The sequence below is a fragment of the Peromyscus maniculatus genome, chromosome 8 (genome assembly GCF_049852395.1).
Source record: "Peromyscus maniculatus bairdii isolate BWxNUB_F1_BW_parent chromosome 8, HU_Pman_BW_mat_3.1, whole genome shotgun sequence".
NCBI classification, from domain to species: Eukaryota; Metazoa; Chordata; class Mammalia; order Rodentia; family Cricetidae; genus Peromyscus; species Peromyscus maniculatus.
The window spans coordinates 92,263,345-92,280,905 of record NC_134859.1 but is presented as its reverse complement, the minus strand read 5'-3'; the positions used below and the strand labels follow the sequence as shown (position 1 = coordinate 92,280,905).

The following is a 17,561-nucleotide window of genomic DNA, read 5'->3' as shown; positions in this document are numbered from 1 at the left end:
CAACTGAGATACAGCATTCTCAGGGGAGAGGCAGGCTGATGCAGTAGATGATGAGTGAGCATGGGACATGCTGAGCATGATGTGTTATGAGATGTAGCACAAAGGGGGAATGTTTATCAGATGGTGAGTGAGGTAAGGCCAATGTACAAGAAAGAAGTCTAGGCTGGGGCAAATGAGTTGTTAGTATGTAGGTGGCTACTGCTAAACAAAGGAGGCAGACTGAAATAGCTCACATGCTCACCCTAGCTTCCTTCACCTGACACGGAGATCCCTGCTATTCTCCTATGGCTGAGTTATAGGGATGCTAAACTAATGATCTTTTCAAGCTTCTTAGCCTTTGGGGCAGCTGGTGCTGGTGCTGGAGGTATCTGGCCACAGGCAGCCTCCATTTACTTGCCTGTTTACCTGCTAATGGCGAGACAGGAGTCAGCTGCCCATGGCTTTGTGTTCTGAAGTTCCACACATCCCAGCTCATGGCTACTGTCCACTTCCTTCTCTGAGACTTCGCCCTCATGGCAAGCTCTCTTAGAGTAGGAATTGTGTTTTCTCTCTATGGTGTCTCCTAATCTCAGAACTCATGGATACACACTTACAAGCGAGTGGGTGCTATGAGAAGATTGGCCGTGGGAGTCGAAAGCTGGGAGTAGGGGCATCGAGAGTGTGATGATTGTCAAAAAAAAAAAAAAAAAAAAAAAAAAAAAAGGCAAAAGATACCTAAGGAATGCAACAGCTGAGACTGACCTCTGGCGCACACGTGATCACACACTTGGACAGACAGACAGACAGACAGACAGACACACACATTAAGGCATGGGCAGAGAGGCTCCAGAATGCACACTTTCACTGGCTGTAGCCTAACTTCTAGGCAACTTCACAGAGAAGGACAGGATGGATTCAGGATGGATTCACGTCTACTGCTCCCCGCTTCCACATTTGATGCTAATCATCATGCTCTCGATGCTTCTACTCAAATCACACGGGAGACACTTGTATTCCTAGTCTTTTCCTCTCCTCTTTCCTGAACCCCTCAAGTAATGCCAGCTCCCTCGACTTCTGGGAGCGACACAGTCATCTTGTCTCGCTCTGAAGTAGAGATTTGGTTTGTTTTTGGAGGCGGAGTCTCCCCAGCAGAAGACACCTTTGAGGCGCCGCAGTCTGGGAAGGCGGTTGACAGGGAGTACTCACGTGCTGTTTGATAGCGGCCGCGTCAGACACTGTCCAGTGATGCTTCTTCTTGAATAGCTGGTCAATGGCTAGGATGTCATCTGAATAGCCTGAGGCAGACTTGATAGGTTTTACAGCCGCAGCCTTTATGGACATTAAAAATTAAAAAAAAGGATCAGTAAAACAGTTCAGGTTGAATTATATAACAAAGACATAATTATACACATAATTATATGTGTAAAATGCCACAGTGAAACCCATTACTATGTATGCTAACTTTAGACATTAATTATAAAAAGACATAATTGAGGAGGGGGGAAGTATGAATATGAAGTTGGGCATAATGGGACATACTTGTAACACCAGCCCTTGGGAGACTACAGCAAGAAAACCGGTATGAGTTCCAGGCCAGCCTGGGCTACAGTGTGACAGTGTTTTACAAAAACAAAACCAGATTTTTTTTTTTCTTTCCTTCTTCTTTTTTGTTTCTTGAGACAGGGTTTCTCTGTGTAGCCCTGGCTGTCCTGGAACTAACTCACTCTGTAGACCAGGCTGTCCTCCAACTCACAGAGATCCTCCTGCCTCTGCCTCCTGAGAGCTGGGATTAGAGGCGTGCACCACCACCTCTGGGTCAGAATTTTTTTATGGGAGGATTTGTATGTGATTTATAAGGCTGTCACTAAGGCATTTGTCAGTTGCACTAGCACACTTAGCATGGTACATGTGTGAACGGGCATTTAGTAGATCCACTGTAGTAATAATAATAATAATAAAGCTGCTTATAAGACAAACACTGATGGATGTTTCACGTGCGGAGTGGATAAGGAGGGCAGAGAGGAGCCAACTCCATTCCGACCCAGACTTCCCACGCTGTTAGGAAGGTGCCCTCCACAGGGTGCAACCTCTGTTGTTTCCAGACTTCTGGAAGGAAGCTGCATTTGTTTGTCCTGTTGCTGGGCTGCTGAACGATGCTAGGGGAAGTTAGGTAAACATACTGCTCACTTTCTTTGGACATGCTTACTGTCTCATCTCCAGACCCTCCTCGCTGCTACTTGGCATTCTTAGGCTCTTGTTCACTGTTAACATTCCAAGTGGCTGCTGGAAAGCCAGACTTCAAACTCCATCAGTTACTGATCTGCTCTCTCTAAAGCTATCTAGCACGAATGTTCTTAACTCTTCCCCCCATTGTGAGATTTCTCTATCCTTTAATCCATCATTTTTTCCTCCCAGGTGAGTCTTTTGTGATTTCTAAGGCCAAATGTCTCCCCGTGTTCTTTATGTAATCTGTTCTGAGATCTCTCTACATTAATTGATATTAATTGATTGATTGTGTGATGCCTGTGTGTCTGTGCATGGCACTCATGCAGAGGCCAGAGGACTTTATATTGTTAGTTCTCTCCATTCCTCACATAGGTTCTGGGAACTGAACTCAGGGCGTCAAGCTTACGCAGTAAGTGCATTTACCACGGGGCCGTCTTGCCATCTCTCAAAACGTTTTTGTTTTTATGTATGAACTATGTAGCTCAGGACTTAGATATGTTTCTATTTGTGTCTTGCAGACTTCCTAAGGTTGAAACTGATTTTTTAGGGTAATGCACAGCTTGGAGACTGCATCCAGTGTGGGAACTGTGAATCCCAGCAGCATACCCATGTTTTCTCAAACCTCAGGTTTCACATTTTCAAGGAATACTTTCTTCTCCATTGACAGCTCCTACCGGGTTGAACTTGGGCCTTGTGCTGAGCAGTATTTACCTTTCTTCTTAGATTGATATTTTTTGTAGAATTTTTAGATTTAAAATTAAATCTAAATCTTTTTTTTTTTTTTTAGATTTAACTCTAGGCATCCACATCTGATCCTGAATTGTCAGGCCAACCCCTGTCCCTAGCTATCAGGTCTAAGTACCTCCATGTGACCTTGGTGCCTCTCTTTTCTGTCTATCCCAAGGGTCATATTATGAGCTTGGTGTTCTGGCTGTAGGGTCTCTCTTGCTTTTTTTTTTTTTTTTTTCCCCAAGGGAAGCTCTCGCTATGTAGACCAGTCTGGTCTTGAACTCACAAAGATCTGCCTGGCTGTCTTGCTTTTTGAAACATGGGAATTTTGCTTGCATTTGAGGATTTTTGAATATTTGTCATTTTATTCAGCATTTTTTTGTTATTGTTCTTTTTGTATTTTTTTTTTGAGACAGGGTTTCTCTGTGTAGTTCTGTGTAGCTGAATTGTAAAAAGTTTTATTAATAAAAACAAACCCAGAGCCAGGTATTGGGGTGAACACTGAATGATCAGAGAAACAGAACAGAAACACATTCAACTTCACCTTGCCAATTCTTCAGCTGATCTTGTTTCCTCAGACTGAAAGCCTCTGAATCCTCATCTGAATGGATCTAGGCTGAACTGCAGCTAAAAGCTAAAAGCTTAACCCACCTAGTTCCTGGTCCTCATGCCTTATATACCTTTCTGCTTCCTGCCATCACTTCCTGAGATTAAAGGCGTGTGTCACCATGCCTGGCTGTTTCTAGTGTGGCTTTGAACTCACAGAGATCCAGATGGATCTCTGCCTCTGGAATGCTAGGATTAAGGGTTTGTGTGTGCCACCATTTTCTAGCCTCTATGTCTGTCTAGTGGCTGTTCTATGTGGTGATATTTTATTTGTACTGAAATGTGATTTTATTTGTATGCTAATAAATATAGTTGCCTGGGGGTCAGAGCTAATAGCAAGCCATAGCAGAAACCAGGCAGTAGTGGTGCACACCTTTAATCCAGATCACATGACAGACAGATCTCTGTGTGTTCAAGGATACAGCCAGCATGGAGACACATGCCTTTAATCTCAATACCAACCATAGAAGACCTGGAGGTCTGTATAGACAGGCAGTGATGAGGAGGTCATGTGGTTGGGTTTACAACCAATGAGAAGGCAGAACAGAAAGTCAATAAAAAGACAGATACACAGGAAGTAGGTCTCTTGCTGAGGGGAAGGACATTAGTGGCAGGAAGGGTAAGAAGGCGATTTTAAGTCTCAGCTCTCAGCTACTGCTCTGACCTCTTAACTCTGCATTTGGCTCTGTGTTTCTTATTTAATAAGATCGTTCATCTACAGTTCTGTTCTCTGACCCCAGATAAGTTTATTAGGGTGTACAATATATTGGGGGACACAATGTCACCATAGTTCTGGCTGTCTGGGAACTCATTCTATAGATCAGGCTGGCTTCAAACTCAAGAGTCTTGCTGCCTCTGCCTCCCAAGTGTGGGGATTAAATGCATGCGCCACCACTGCCCAGCTTTTCATGCAGCATTTTTAAAAAAATGGGGACATACAGAGTTTGTGAGTGGGGTAGGTCACGGGGAGTGTGTTGATAATGTGTATCTGGTTATTTTCATTCTGACACTTAAGTCCTAATTTTTGGTTTCAATTAACATTTGTAAATATGTAGAATGTTGCGTGAGCTATTAATATATTAGCTTAGACACAATACACCATATTATATCTCATGTGGTATATATTTAATGTTCTATATATTTATACATATAAAATGTAAACACATGAAATTATGAAAATGATCTAGTTGTATCTGTGAGTATGTAGGCCAGAGGTTGACTTCAGGTATCCTTCTCTATCTATCTTCGCTGTATTTTTTAAGACAGGTTCTTTCACTGGACTAGGACTCACTGTTTTCAGCTAGCCTGGCTGGCTCCAGGGTCTACTTGTCTTCCAGGTGGTTATAGGAATGTGCCACCAGGACAGCTTTTACCTGGGTGTTGGGGATCTGGACTCAGCTCCTCATGTTTGTACAGCAAGAGCACTTTACCCACTGAACTATCTCCACAGCTATATATATATATATATTATATACATCAACACGCATCAATATTATATCTATTATATACATTAATATATCAATATTATATCTATTAATAGGCACTTGTGTGACAGTAGATATAGCACATTATCATATTTATAAATGTAGATATAGATTATAATGCACTATATTTTTTTTACATATAATAAATGTGAATATGATACCTGAGGTATAACAATAGATGGCAACATATGTTATAGAAAAATTAGGAAAAGGGATGGGCTGTTATTTTATTAAATATATTTTAAAAATTATGTTTAATTGTGTGTGTGGTTGTGTGTGGGATGACATATCTCTAACAGGCTTGAGGGCCAGCAGGCCCAAACAAGTAAAAAGATACTTCCTGAGAGCCAACCTGGGTCTGCCTAAGGACCTTAGCAACAGCAGCTGAGACATGATCTGGAGATGACCTGGACCAATGAGAGGCAGCCATGTCATATCAACAGATGAATATTCATCAGACTTCCCCCCAGGGTGGGGTGGAGGGTATATAAGGCTTGCCTCTTCCTGAATAAACTGAGCTTGTTGTTTCGACATTCTCCCAGAGTCTGTGTTATTGACTCTGCGCCTACTTGGTCCCCTCCCCCAAAGGGAACAACAGCACAGGACCCTGCTACAGTTATGTACACTTGAGTGCAGATGTCTGTGGAGTTCAGAGGCATCAGATCCCCGGGAGCTGGAATTATAGACAGTTATGAGCCACCCAATATAGGTGATGGGAACCAAAGTTGGGTCCTCTGTAAAAGTAGCATTAAGAAATGAGTATGGGCCGGGCGGTGGTGTTGCCTGGTCTACAGAGTGAGACCCAGGACAGGCACCAAAACTACACAGAGAAACCATGTCCCAAAAATCAAAACAAAACAAAACAAAAGAGGAGTATGGCCTTTAATTCCAGCACTCAGAAGGCAGAGGCAGGGCAAATCTCTTGTAAGTTTGAAGTCAGTCTGGTCTACGAAGTGAGTTCCATACTGTTACACAGAGAAACTCTGTCTCAAAAAAACAAAGAGTATGAGCTGGGTGGTAATGGACATGCCTTTAATCCCAGCAGTCGGGAGGCAGAAGCAGGTGGATCTCTGTGAGTTCAAGGCCAGCCCGGTCAACAAAGTGATTTCCAGGACAGCCAGGGCTGTTACACAGAGAAACCCTGTCTCAAAAAATCAAAACAAATAAACAAACAAAAAACAGAGTATGACTGAACAATAAGTGCTCTTAACTACTGAATCACTTCTCCAGACTCTAAACTATATATTTAATAGATAATTTACTGTTGGATGTGGTGGTACAGGCTTATAAATCCTAGCACTTGGGAGGCTGAGGTAGGAGAATCATTGCAAATTGAAAGCCTGCCTAGGATACAGTATGAGATCCTATCTCAAAAATCCAAAGTAAACTGATTGTGGTAGAAGTTCATAATATAAAATGACCAAAATGGTAGACGTTAATAACTTAAAATGACTATTTGAAGTGAACATTTGAGTGGCATTCATTGTGTTGACTTGTGGGAAACTCCTGGAATGACAGTTGCAAGAAGACTCACGAGAAGCAAGGAACAGGGCTTTTCAGACACACAGGGAATGGTGTTCAAGCAGAGGAACAGCAGAGTGTGAGGACAAAATGGGTAAGTGTGTGAGGGTCCACTTTGGTGATGTCCACAGAACATTCCGCAGTGATGGAGATGTTCTATATGTTCGAGTGTTTTAATAGGCCATTTGAGCACTTCAATTGTGGGTAGTACAACTGAAGAACTGGATCTGTAATTTTGATGAATTTCAGTTATTGGAAGGTTCAGGTTTATTACTGTTATTATCTGAGGCGTGGGTCTCCCCATATTGTGCAAGTCGTCTATGATCTCTTTGCCTCAGTTTCCTGGGTGATGGGATTATAGGCATGCACTACCATGCCTGGCAGACTCTTAGGGTTAAGTCATTCAGGACCTTGTAAGTAATCATGAAGATTATCTTTTTTTCCCTGAGTTATCTGAAAAGCTCAACTGGAGGATTTCAAGTCGATTTGAACAGAGCTGTTTTGGCTACTATTTGTATACTGAGAACATATAAAGAAGGGAAAAAGTAAAAGCAAGTAGATTACTTAGGAAGTCACTGATGCCACTGCTGCTAATATGACAGACGATCTCTGATGAGAGACAATCTGTGATGAGGACAATCTAGCATATAATGGGCACTCAGTAAATAAACTGATTGTATTGTTTTCTTTTATCCAAAGGGCATGGGGTGGAGTTCAATGGTAAAGTGCATAGTTGGTACATGGGTTCCATCCCCCATGTAAAACCAAACACAAACAAGTATATTGAGTTTTCTGTGAGCCAGGCTTGGCTTTGTTTATTTATTTATTATGTATAGTGTTCTGTCTGCATATACACCTGCAGGCCAGAAGAGGGCACCAGATCTCATTACGGATGGTTGTGAGCCACCATGTGGTTGCTGGGAATTGAACTCAGGACCTCTGGAAGAATAGCAGTCAATGCTCTTAACCGCTGAGCCATCTCTCCAGCCCTTTTTTTTTTTTTTTTTTTTTTTTTTTTTTTTTTTTTTTTTTGAGACCGGGTCTTATTGTATAGCCTGGCTGGCCTGGAACTATTGTGTACTGTAGGTTGGCCTTGAACTCACCCTCTCAATGCTGATATTATAGGTGTGAACTGCCATGCCTGGACCAGGCTCTATTCCAGGTAAATTTCAGTCCTGTGGCTTATGCTGGAAGGCTTAGAACAAACTTGGGGGTGAGGCTAGACCTTCCTCAGACTGTATGGAAGCATGAGCACACCTGGGCATCCAGAGACTCTGTAATTCAGGACAGTAATGTACAGGCAAACGGACTGGAGGCCACAGAGTGACACAGGGCCAGAAGGGACATCGGGGTCATGGGTGGCAAGGTTCTAGTGAGGGGCAGGCAGGGAGGCCCCTCCATCACAGCATTGCTCCACGGATGTGGGTCTGAGCCTTCCCTCCCAAGATGTCTGGCCAACCTGGAGCTGGCTGATAGTTCAAAACGCAGCTCCGGCTTGAGGTGATGGGAAAGCAATGAAAGTAGATTTGAGACCTTTTAGTGTTCTACTATTTTTTTGGTCTTTGAGACAGGATCTTGCTATATGTATTAAGATAGCTTTCACTTCTTTTGCTTCAGCTCCCTGAGTGCGGGGATTAATAGGCATGTGCCATCACATGCAGTTTGCTGTCCTTTAAGCTTTGGTGGTTTTTTTGTTTTTAGACACAGGGTTTCTTTGTGTAACAGCTCTAGCTGTCCTGGAACTGGCTCTGTAGACCAGGCTGGCCTCAGATTCACAGAGATCCTCCTCCCTCTGCCTCCCAAGTGCTGGGCTTAAAGGTGTGTGCCACCACCACCTGTTTTTGTTTTTTTAAATACAAAAGCTCACTGTAGCTTAAACAGGTGTGAAACTCAATACTTAGCCCAGGCTAGCCTTGAATTCTTTGCTATCTTTTGCTTCAGCCTTCTCCATGTTAGAATTACAGGAATGAACCACCATGTTTAGTTTGTTATTGTTTTTATAGTCTTCATCCCAACCCCAAACCAAGGTTTGTTATCTTCAGTAAATCGAATTATTTTGTTGAAATAGTTATAACTAAGTTCAAGGTCCTTGTTGGCTACACAGCAAGTTTGAGTCAATCTAGGCTACATGAGACCTTGTCTGTAAAAATCCCAGCCCTAAACCAAATAAATACCTCAAAGCAACTGCAATCACCCAAGAGGCTGTCCAATATTTGTAACAAAAACATGCTTTTAGTCTTGAGTTGGGTTCTTACAAGTGGAAGTTTTTTAAATTAGCTAATATGACAGATTAAAACTCACCTGTGCTTTCCAATCTCTTTTATGGAAAAAATAGTCCTCAAAGAAACTCAGTGGCTCCTTTCTCCTTAGCATCTCTAATTTCTGTATGTCTTTGAATGGCCTTCCCATCACCATCCCGTCCACATCGGGGAACAATGGAAAGATAGGTATTTTTGAGTATGGGCTACCTGTAGGGAGATCGCACCCTGAAAAGAGAAAAACAAAAATGACATTATAAATGATGTAAAAATGTCCCGGAATGACAAGCACGCAGAGCCTAATGCGCTTTCGTCTGCTCCCGTGTGGCCCGGGCTCCTCCGCCTCAGTAGCACGCATGCACGTTCCCACCCCACACCCATCCTTCAGGCTGCACTCAGGTGTCAGAGGGCTCAGTCAGGGGGACTTCTGCTTCCAAATGGTTTCTGTGGGACGGAGAGCAGTTACTCGAAGAGCCCCGGGCCCTGCTCTTGGCCTCTGGGGTTTATTTCTGACCAGCTGCAGGGAAGCCAGTCTGTAACCGGGGAGAGGGAAAACGGCTTACGCTTGAGCGCTTCAAGAAACTTATACAGATCCCTTTCTTTCATGATGGAGATCCTGGCCGAGTTGGCAAAGGCAGCCGTGCTTGAGCGCGGAGGAGTGCATATGTCTGCCCTAAAGCCCCTTCTAGGACTCCACAGTCTTTCCACGTTGCTTTCCTGGAATTTTTTTCGGAAATAGCTTAAAGAGAAAATACATGTAATTCAGAAATGGAATAAAGAATTGTTAGGACAAAAAGAAAATCAAACTGCAAGCGATAGATGTTGATTATGTTTATTTTAAATCTATTCAAAACTTATTAGCATATGTGAATCATACATGATAATAATAGGTGTCATTATGGCATTTTTGTACGTTACATGCATTTTTATTAGATTCACTCCACGACCCTCTCCTTTCCCCTCTGGCTCTCCTTTCTCTTTCCACTTTAGTCTCTGTTCTGTCTTCCTTTGCATTCTCTTTCTCTCTCTCTCCACTTCCTCCCTATCTTCTTTTGTATCCTCATTTTCTCTCTCTTCTCCCCTCCCTCCCCTCATCTTTACCTTCCCCTCTCTTTCTTTCTGGCTTAAAAACTCAATGTGTATTTTTAGGGTTGCTTACAGGGTCCTGGGCAAAGAATTCTTTACAAGAGTGCGGTCTCCCTTCTATATACAGTGTTCTGCCTGATTATACACCTGCATGCCAGAAGAGGGCACCAGATCTCATTACAGATGGTTGTGAGCCACCATGTGGTTGCTGGGAATTGAACTCAGGTCCTCTGGAAGAGCAGCCAGTGCTCTTAACCTCTGAGCCGTCTCTCCAGCCCTGTATTGGGTTTTGAAATGCAGTTTTTTTCTTTTTTGAGACAGGGTCTCACATTGTAGCCTAGGCTGGCCCTGGACTCATGGTGTCCTTTCTGCTTTAGACTCCAGAGTGGTGGGATCACAGCCCGAGCCCATTTGCCTGCTTAGAAAGTTATGTTTATTTGTATCATTTGAATGTTTTGTATGTTCTGGGACCAAACCCAAGCCTTTGTGCGTGTGAGGTAAGTATTCTACCACTCAGCTACACAACTATCCCTATTTCCTCTTTTTAATTTCTTTTAGAAAGCTTATGACTAGTTTTCCCAGTGTGGGGGACTGAACTCGGGACATGTGCATGCCAGCCTCCAGATGCTGAGCTGCAGCCTCAGCTGTCATTTCCTCTTGCTAAACCGATTCCTTTACCATTTATGTAAGGACCATCTTGGTCTCTTTTTATAATTTTTGACATTGATACCTTTCTTATTTTTTTTTTTTTTTTGTGTTTTGTTTTTCGAGACAGGGTTTCTTTGTGTAACAGCCCTGACTGTCCTGGAACTCGCTTTGTAGGCCAGGCTGGCCTTGAACTCACGGAGATCCACTTGCCTTTGTCTCCCAAGTGCCTGGTTATCTTGTATTTTGATACCCTGGAGATGATTTTTTTCACTGTATTTAGTAAGGGTCTCATGGCTTCCTGGATCTTCCCAGGATTTGGAAATTTTTCAGCAGTTAAAGAACCACCTCATAAGATAACCAAATAAACAACGACCACAATCCACTTCAATAAAAAGAGCAGTGTTAGCGAAGGTGTCCTGTCCACTTAGGAGGGGTGAGAGGGGTACAAGAGGACATGTTAGCAGAGATCACTGTGCTAACATCAGCTCTTCCCTCCTGGGCAAGCACCTGATCTGCCTGCCGGACTCTATTAAGTAACATGCAAATCTTCTTTCACTGTGCTACATAACTCTCTAAGTGCTGGGCTGTGTTGTTCTGTGTCGTCCCACAACTGCCCTTTAGGGCAGGGTTGCGATCACCACTTGGATTTTGTAGGTGAGGAATGGAAGACTGAGAAGTAAAGAAAAGGGCTAGCCTGTGCACCAGCAGCTCTGCCTTGGGTTAGGAATGGCTAGCTCGTGTGTGTGTGTGTGTGTGTGTGTGTGTGTGTGTGTGTGTGTGTGTGTATGTGTGTGTGTGTGTGTGTTTCTTTATGTCTTATGCCCACATGGAGCATCAGCACAGAGTGAGCTCAGTCTTATCATTTCAGAACCACGAGAGAGTGTCATGGCACATAGCCTTTTGCCCTGACCCTTTCTTCTGTTTTGGATTGAACTCTGTAGAGCAGGATGCTGGGACATCCCAGTAAGCCGCCTTCCCCTGTTCCATTGCCACTTACCTTACTAGCTCTATTATATCCTTTCTGTGCAGGGCTGACGTCTCTACAAGTTTTGATAGGATTTCAAATAATAAGATCCCTGGGTTGTTAGCTAAATCTAAACACAGTTTCTTTTCTGGAACTATAGAGGAAACAGAAAAGAGAAATTTCAAAATGTCTTCTAAGCAAGCTATCTATTAAAAATTTGCTGAGAATTTATAACAACATTAAATTAGGGACTAGAAATATGGTAAAACATTAAAAATGTTTTATTTGAAGAAAGGTCATTTTGATTACTGACAGAATAATCATAGTTCAATGACATCTAAGTAAATATGGTAATACTTTTAACATCTGCATGCATACTATGTTAAAGACTATCGTCTTGTTCTTCTATGAAAGGAAGTTTGTAGAGAAAATCCCTAGTTTGTAGAGAAACTCTCATTTGTCACAGTGTTTATCTTCAGACAGTCTACAGATTAAGCATGGGTATGTTTTCAAAGCTGCTTGTGGGGTTTGGAATCTGGAATCCTAGAGCATGTGATATGAATAGTGGTTGGATTTTCCAAGGCAGCCTGTTAAGTTCAGAAACAGCATGAGAGCCTGATGGCAGCTTCGAGTTTGCACAGATTGATGGGCACAGGCAAGAGAGCATGCTCTGTAACCTCCCAGTCTCTCACTGAGGGCTGAGGCTTCATCAGGGTGTAGAAACAGTAAGTCATTCATGCTCTAGAAAACTATTTTTTTTTTTTAAAAAAAGGAATACTTTTGGTAGTAGTACATGCACTTGGTTAAGAACTAAAACACTATAAAGGGAAAACAAGGGTCTGGAGAGATGGCTCAGTGGTTAAGAGCACTGACTACTCTTCCAGAGGACCTAGGTTTGATTCCCAGCACTCACATGGCAGTTCACAACTGTCTGTAATTCTAGTTCCAGGGGATCTAGACATACAAGATATCTATGCACATAAAAGAAAAATAAATTAAAAGAAGGAAAACTAAATTTCCTGCACCCACCACTTCCTTAGTGTTCTCATTAGAGACAAGAACACTGTCTCCCAGGTGGCCAGGAGCTGCTTGATGTATTTAAATTGCAATTCTGATATTATCAGTTTGTTTGATATTATTTTGTAGGAAAAGTACAAAGAAAATTCACACCCTAGACTCTACCTTCTAGATTTGTCTCCTGACTGGAGGCCTAAGGGATAGTGTTTTCTGTGCAGTGGGCAGGGCTGCCGGTTGTCATCTACTCACCCACAGCCTTGAGGAAGAGTTTCTTATCTGTCAGCACCTCTATAAAGTCTGAGAAGTTGATCTTACCGTCTCCTGCAACAGGAAGCTGAGCTCAGAGCAAGCAGATTGCTAAAGGTTTATATAAATACACAGTTTGTATATAAAGTTGAGGGAAAGAGAGAGAGACGAGAGAGAGAGAGAGAGAGAGAGAGAGAGAGAGAGAGAGAGAGAGAGAGAGAGAGAGAGGAAAGGGAGGGAGGGAGGAAGGAGAGAGAGAGAGAGAGAGAGAGAGAGAGAGAGAGAGAGAGAGAGAGAGAGAGAGAGCACATTTGTTATATATAACCTAGACCAGCTTCAAACTTGCAATCCTTCTGCCTCAGCCTCCAGTTTGCTGAGATTACAGGTGCCTGCTACCATTCCCAGCTAGGATGTATTTGAATTCTTTAGTGTATGTTAAGTATAAAAGCTAAAGTTGCCCGAGTCATCTAACACTTAAAATCAGCATACTCAGGGCTGGAAAGATGCTCAGGGAAACTGGTTTCCTCTCCCTCATTCTTAAAGAGATTATTGTTGGTAGTGCTCCCTATGTCGCCCATGCTGGTCTTGAACCTAAAATCCTCGTATTTACTTCGGTCTTTATGATGATCTACAATTACACTAGTCTCCTGTAGCCAACAGGAACAATGACAAGGTGTAGGCATTCCGCAAAACCTGTTTGCTGTTGTTCTTTGCCAGAGAGTGTCATTTTCATGAGGAGTTTATCTACATGTTTCACTTGCCTCTAAAATTAAAAGACAGTTGCCAAGCAGTGCAGCATATGCCTTTAATCCCAGCACTCCAGGTGCAGAGACAGGCGGATCTCTGTGAGTTCGAGGCCAGCCTGGTCTACAGAGTGAGATCCAGGACAGCTAGGGCTACACAGAAAAACCCTGTCTCGAAAAAACAAAAAACAACCAAAACCCAAAACCAACTAAACAAAAAGACAGTAACTACTACTAGAGGATGTGTATGTACTTGCAAAAATAAAATAACTGTTAATGGAGTTAATGGAAAGAAGTGATAATTCTAATGACCTTGATTCTCTGGCAGCTGAGTGACGAGGGGCAAGAGAAAATTATATGCTGCAAACATTTTCCACACAACATATTAGACTGGACTCCAGGCACAGGCTGTAGCACTTGAGAGGTAGAAGCAGAAGCATCAGCGGTTCAAGGCCAGCCTCATCTACATAGCAAGTTAGAGGCCACCTTGGGATATATTAAGACCTTGCTCCAAAAAACCAAACCAAATACTAACAATAAATAGCCCCAAAGAAGAAAACAAATTCCATGACCTGTATGCTTTCAAACATTAACAAAATTTCTCTGGCATTTAAAATTTAGTGGGTTCTCAGGAGAGAAGGGAGACTTGTATGGTTTAAATACAAACAGTGGGCTTGGATTTTCTTGGTGTTCTGCTGTTTGTGAAGCTGTTTATGCCATTGTACCTCTCAGCTACTTCAAGACATCCTCTAAAGTGAGCATCCTGACAAATACTTCAGTTTGGTATTGAGAAGGGACCGTCACTCTTAGTTCCCACACAGGAATTTTCTCAAAAAATTAAAATTTTTTAAGCTCATACATATACTCCATAGATATCCTTAAAGAGAAACACATACAAACGCAGTGGTTCCTTGTCCACGGGGATAGGAAGTGACATTTCAAGACCTCCAAGCCTTAAAACCTTGGCTAGACCTGAGTGTGGCGGCTCTCATCTACAATCCTAGCCTTTGGCAGGACAGTAGGCAGTAAGTTTGTGTTTCTCTTGTTCAAGTATTTGTCATGATGTTCACTTTAGAGAATGTCCTGAAGTGAAGTGAGAGCTTTGGTTAGTTTTGTTAGGTTTGGGGACTTTGGGGACTCTTCTGACCCCTGCATCTACTGTGTCTCTTCACATACACATATCTGGGATCAACTTTATCCGATACAGTAGGAGTAGTCAGAGATTAGCAACAACAAATTATAACAATATACTGTGTGTGTGTGTGTGTGTGTGTGTGTGTGTGTGTGTGTGTGTGTGAGAGGGTTTCTTTATTGTAGCCTTTGCTGTCCTCGGACTCACTATGTAGACTAGACTGGCTGGGAACTCACAGAGATCCGCCTGACTCTGCCTCTTGAGTGCTGGGATTAAAGGCGTGTGCCACCCTGCCTAGCTTCAACAATATACTATTATAAAAAGTTATATTACTGCGGTCTTTTTCTCTTGAAAGAGTTAATATTTTTGGATCACAATTGACCAGTTAATTGAAACCATGGAAAGTGAAATGTAGATCAGGGAAGATAAACCTTACTTTTGTTTAGAGGTATACTTTTGGCAAATAAGGGAGAGTTATTTCTTGCACTTACAGCATAAATGATAACACAGATATTCATAAAAGTATATGATGGGAAAATAATAAGTCAAAATACTCACTGTCAAGATCAGCACACTTTAATTCATTATAGATATCATATGTGTTTAGATTCATCCCCAGTTTAGCTAAGGTGCTCATCAATCCATGTGAATCAATACAGCCAGTTTTATCCTTGGTGAAGTAGTTGTAAGCATTTTGGAAGGCTGAGGAGATGGAATTATGTTAGGACAGTTATTTAAGAAGAAACACAGTCAGGCATGGTAACTTCAGTCTACAACTCTAGTACTTGGAAGCTGTGGTGGGAAGATTATCTGATCATCCCAGGCCCACCTGGGCTAAACAGTAATGGCAAGGTCAGCCAGGTAGAAGTTGAGAAGGGGAGGGAGAAACATATATGCTAACAAGGCTAGGAGAAATCATACAGCCAATTGTGTTCTGAAAAAAACATGGAGAGAAGAATAATAGATTTTTTTTTTCTGTGTAACAGTCCTAGTTGTCCTGGAACTAGTTCTGTAGACTAGGCTGGCCTCGAACTCACGGAGATCCGCCTGCCTCTGCCTTCCAAGTGCTGGGATTGAAGGCATGTGCCACCACTACCCAGTGAATAATAGATTTTTAAAAAGACAGAAGGCCGTCTTTTCTTGGGATTTGAACTAGAATCAGATAGAACGCGTAGTAACTGGTAGGAAAACCAAATGTAGAGCCAGGTGTAGTGGCACATTCCTATAATCCATAATCCATAGTGAGTTTGAGGCCAGAATAGGCCACATCAGACCCTGTGTAGCAAGAAAACAAATATATGTATGTATACATACATACATACATACATACATATTCATACATATATATATACATACACATATATAATCTATTTTCCCTTTTGTTGCCATTACTTGGTCATTTGTCTCTACTTTGTGCTAAATATGTAATTATTTTAAATTTTAATTCTTTTTTACAATACCGGGGATTGGACCTCACACATGCTAGGCAACTGCTCTACTACTGACCTATATTCCTAGCTTCATTGTTTATTTCTATCAGTATAGACTCATAGATTTATTTATTTTATATTTTGGGCAAACATATCAACTTCTCAAATTGTTCAAATAAGTAGTGGAAGAGAGGGAGAATGTATGTATGTGTGTGTGTATGTATGCATGTAGGTGTATGTATGTATGTGACAGTGCATACATATGGAAGTCAGAGGATAACTGTAAGAGTCAGTTCTCTTCTTCCACTCTGTGGGACCTTGAGGTAGACTTCAGGTTTTCAGCAGGCAAAGGTGCTTCTCTCCCCACATCCTCCACCTCCTCTTCTTCTTTAGGTGTGAGTGTGGGGTATCCGTGTGTGTGTGTGTGTGTGTGTGTGTGTGTGTGTGTGTGTGGTGTAGGCACATGTGTATGTATGGGTATGCTCACCTCTGAGTGTAGGGCATCTGTGTGTGTGAGTGGTGTAGGCACATGTGTATGTATGGGTATGCTCACCTCTGAGTGTGGAGGCCAGGCATCCTGCTCTATCACATTCCACCTTATCCTTTCAGACAGGGTAAAGAAGGCTTTCTTGGACTGCTAGCCCCCAAAATCATTTCATGGAGACTTATTATTAATGATGAATGCTTGGCCTTACCTTAGGCTTGCTTCTAGCTTGCTCCTTTTTTAATTTAAGTGAGCCCATTTCTGTTCATCTATGTGCTGCCCTGAGGCTTGTTTACCTCATCTATATACTGTCCATCCTGCTTTCCGGCTTCCTCTGTGTCTGTCTGTCTGGCTCCTTTTCTCCCTGCCCACCAGCCCCACCTAGCTCTCCTCTGCCTAGCTATTGGACATTCAACTTTTTATTAGACCAATCAGGTGCCTTATGCAGGCAAGGTGAAACAGCAACACATCTTTACATAGTTAAACAATTATTCTGCAGCACAAACAAATGCAACACATCTTGACATAGTTAAACAAATATTCTAATCCACAACAACAGGGCCTTTTATTGAATCCTGGCATCCAGCAAGCTCAGCAATCTTCCTGTTTCCCCCACCTTGGTACTGGGGTGATAGTCATGCACAGCATTTTATGCCTGGATCTGAGTTCAGCTCCTCACGCCTGCATAGCAGGTGCCCCCACCTACAGAGCCGTCTCTCCAGCCCCCTGCAGGTTTTCTGGGGCATAACATTGTTCCTTTTTGTGGATAGAGTCTGTCCTTTCCCTGGAGCACTCTTCTGCATTCTTCCTGGACTTGCTCGTTCAGCTTTCTCTGGACTCCCTTCTTTGCCCCAGAAGATCAAACTGGGACACTACGTCATACTGGGACACCATGTCATGCTGGGACACTACATCATGCTCCCACAGCACTCTGTACTTCTCTCATATCCCTGTCATCGATAATTTTGTCCTTTAACTGTATTTTCCCTACATATTTCCTTCCAGGGC

The 17,561-nt window shown here is 42.5% G+C and overlaps 1 protein-coding gene across 6 annotated transcripts in view; it reads right to left on the bottom strand.

The window, feature by feature from the left end:
* Positions 1–17,561, bottom strand: part of Efcab3 (EF-hand calcium binding domain 3) — a 419,664-nt gene that overhangs the window by 1,749 nt on the left and 400,354 nt on the right. For all 6 annotated transcript variants that reach the window (XM_076543522.1, XM_042282956.2, XM_042282960.2 and 3 more), the window contains 6 exons: positions 15,198–15,341; positions 12,768–12,839; positions 11,535–11,655; positions 9,367–9,542; positions 8,847–9,031; positions 1,186–1,308 (listed from right to left, as the gene is read on the bottom strand). In XM_076543522.1, the coding sequence (XP_076399637.1) occupies positions 1,186–1,308; positions 8,847–9,031; positions 9,367–9,542; positions 11,535–11,655; positions 12,768–12,839; positions 15,198–15,341 (821 nt within the window). The remainder of the gene's footprint in view (positions 1–1,185; positions 1,309–8,846; positions 9,032–9,366; positions 9,543–11,534; positions 11,656–12,767; positions 12,840–15,197; positions 15,342–17,561) is intronic.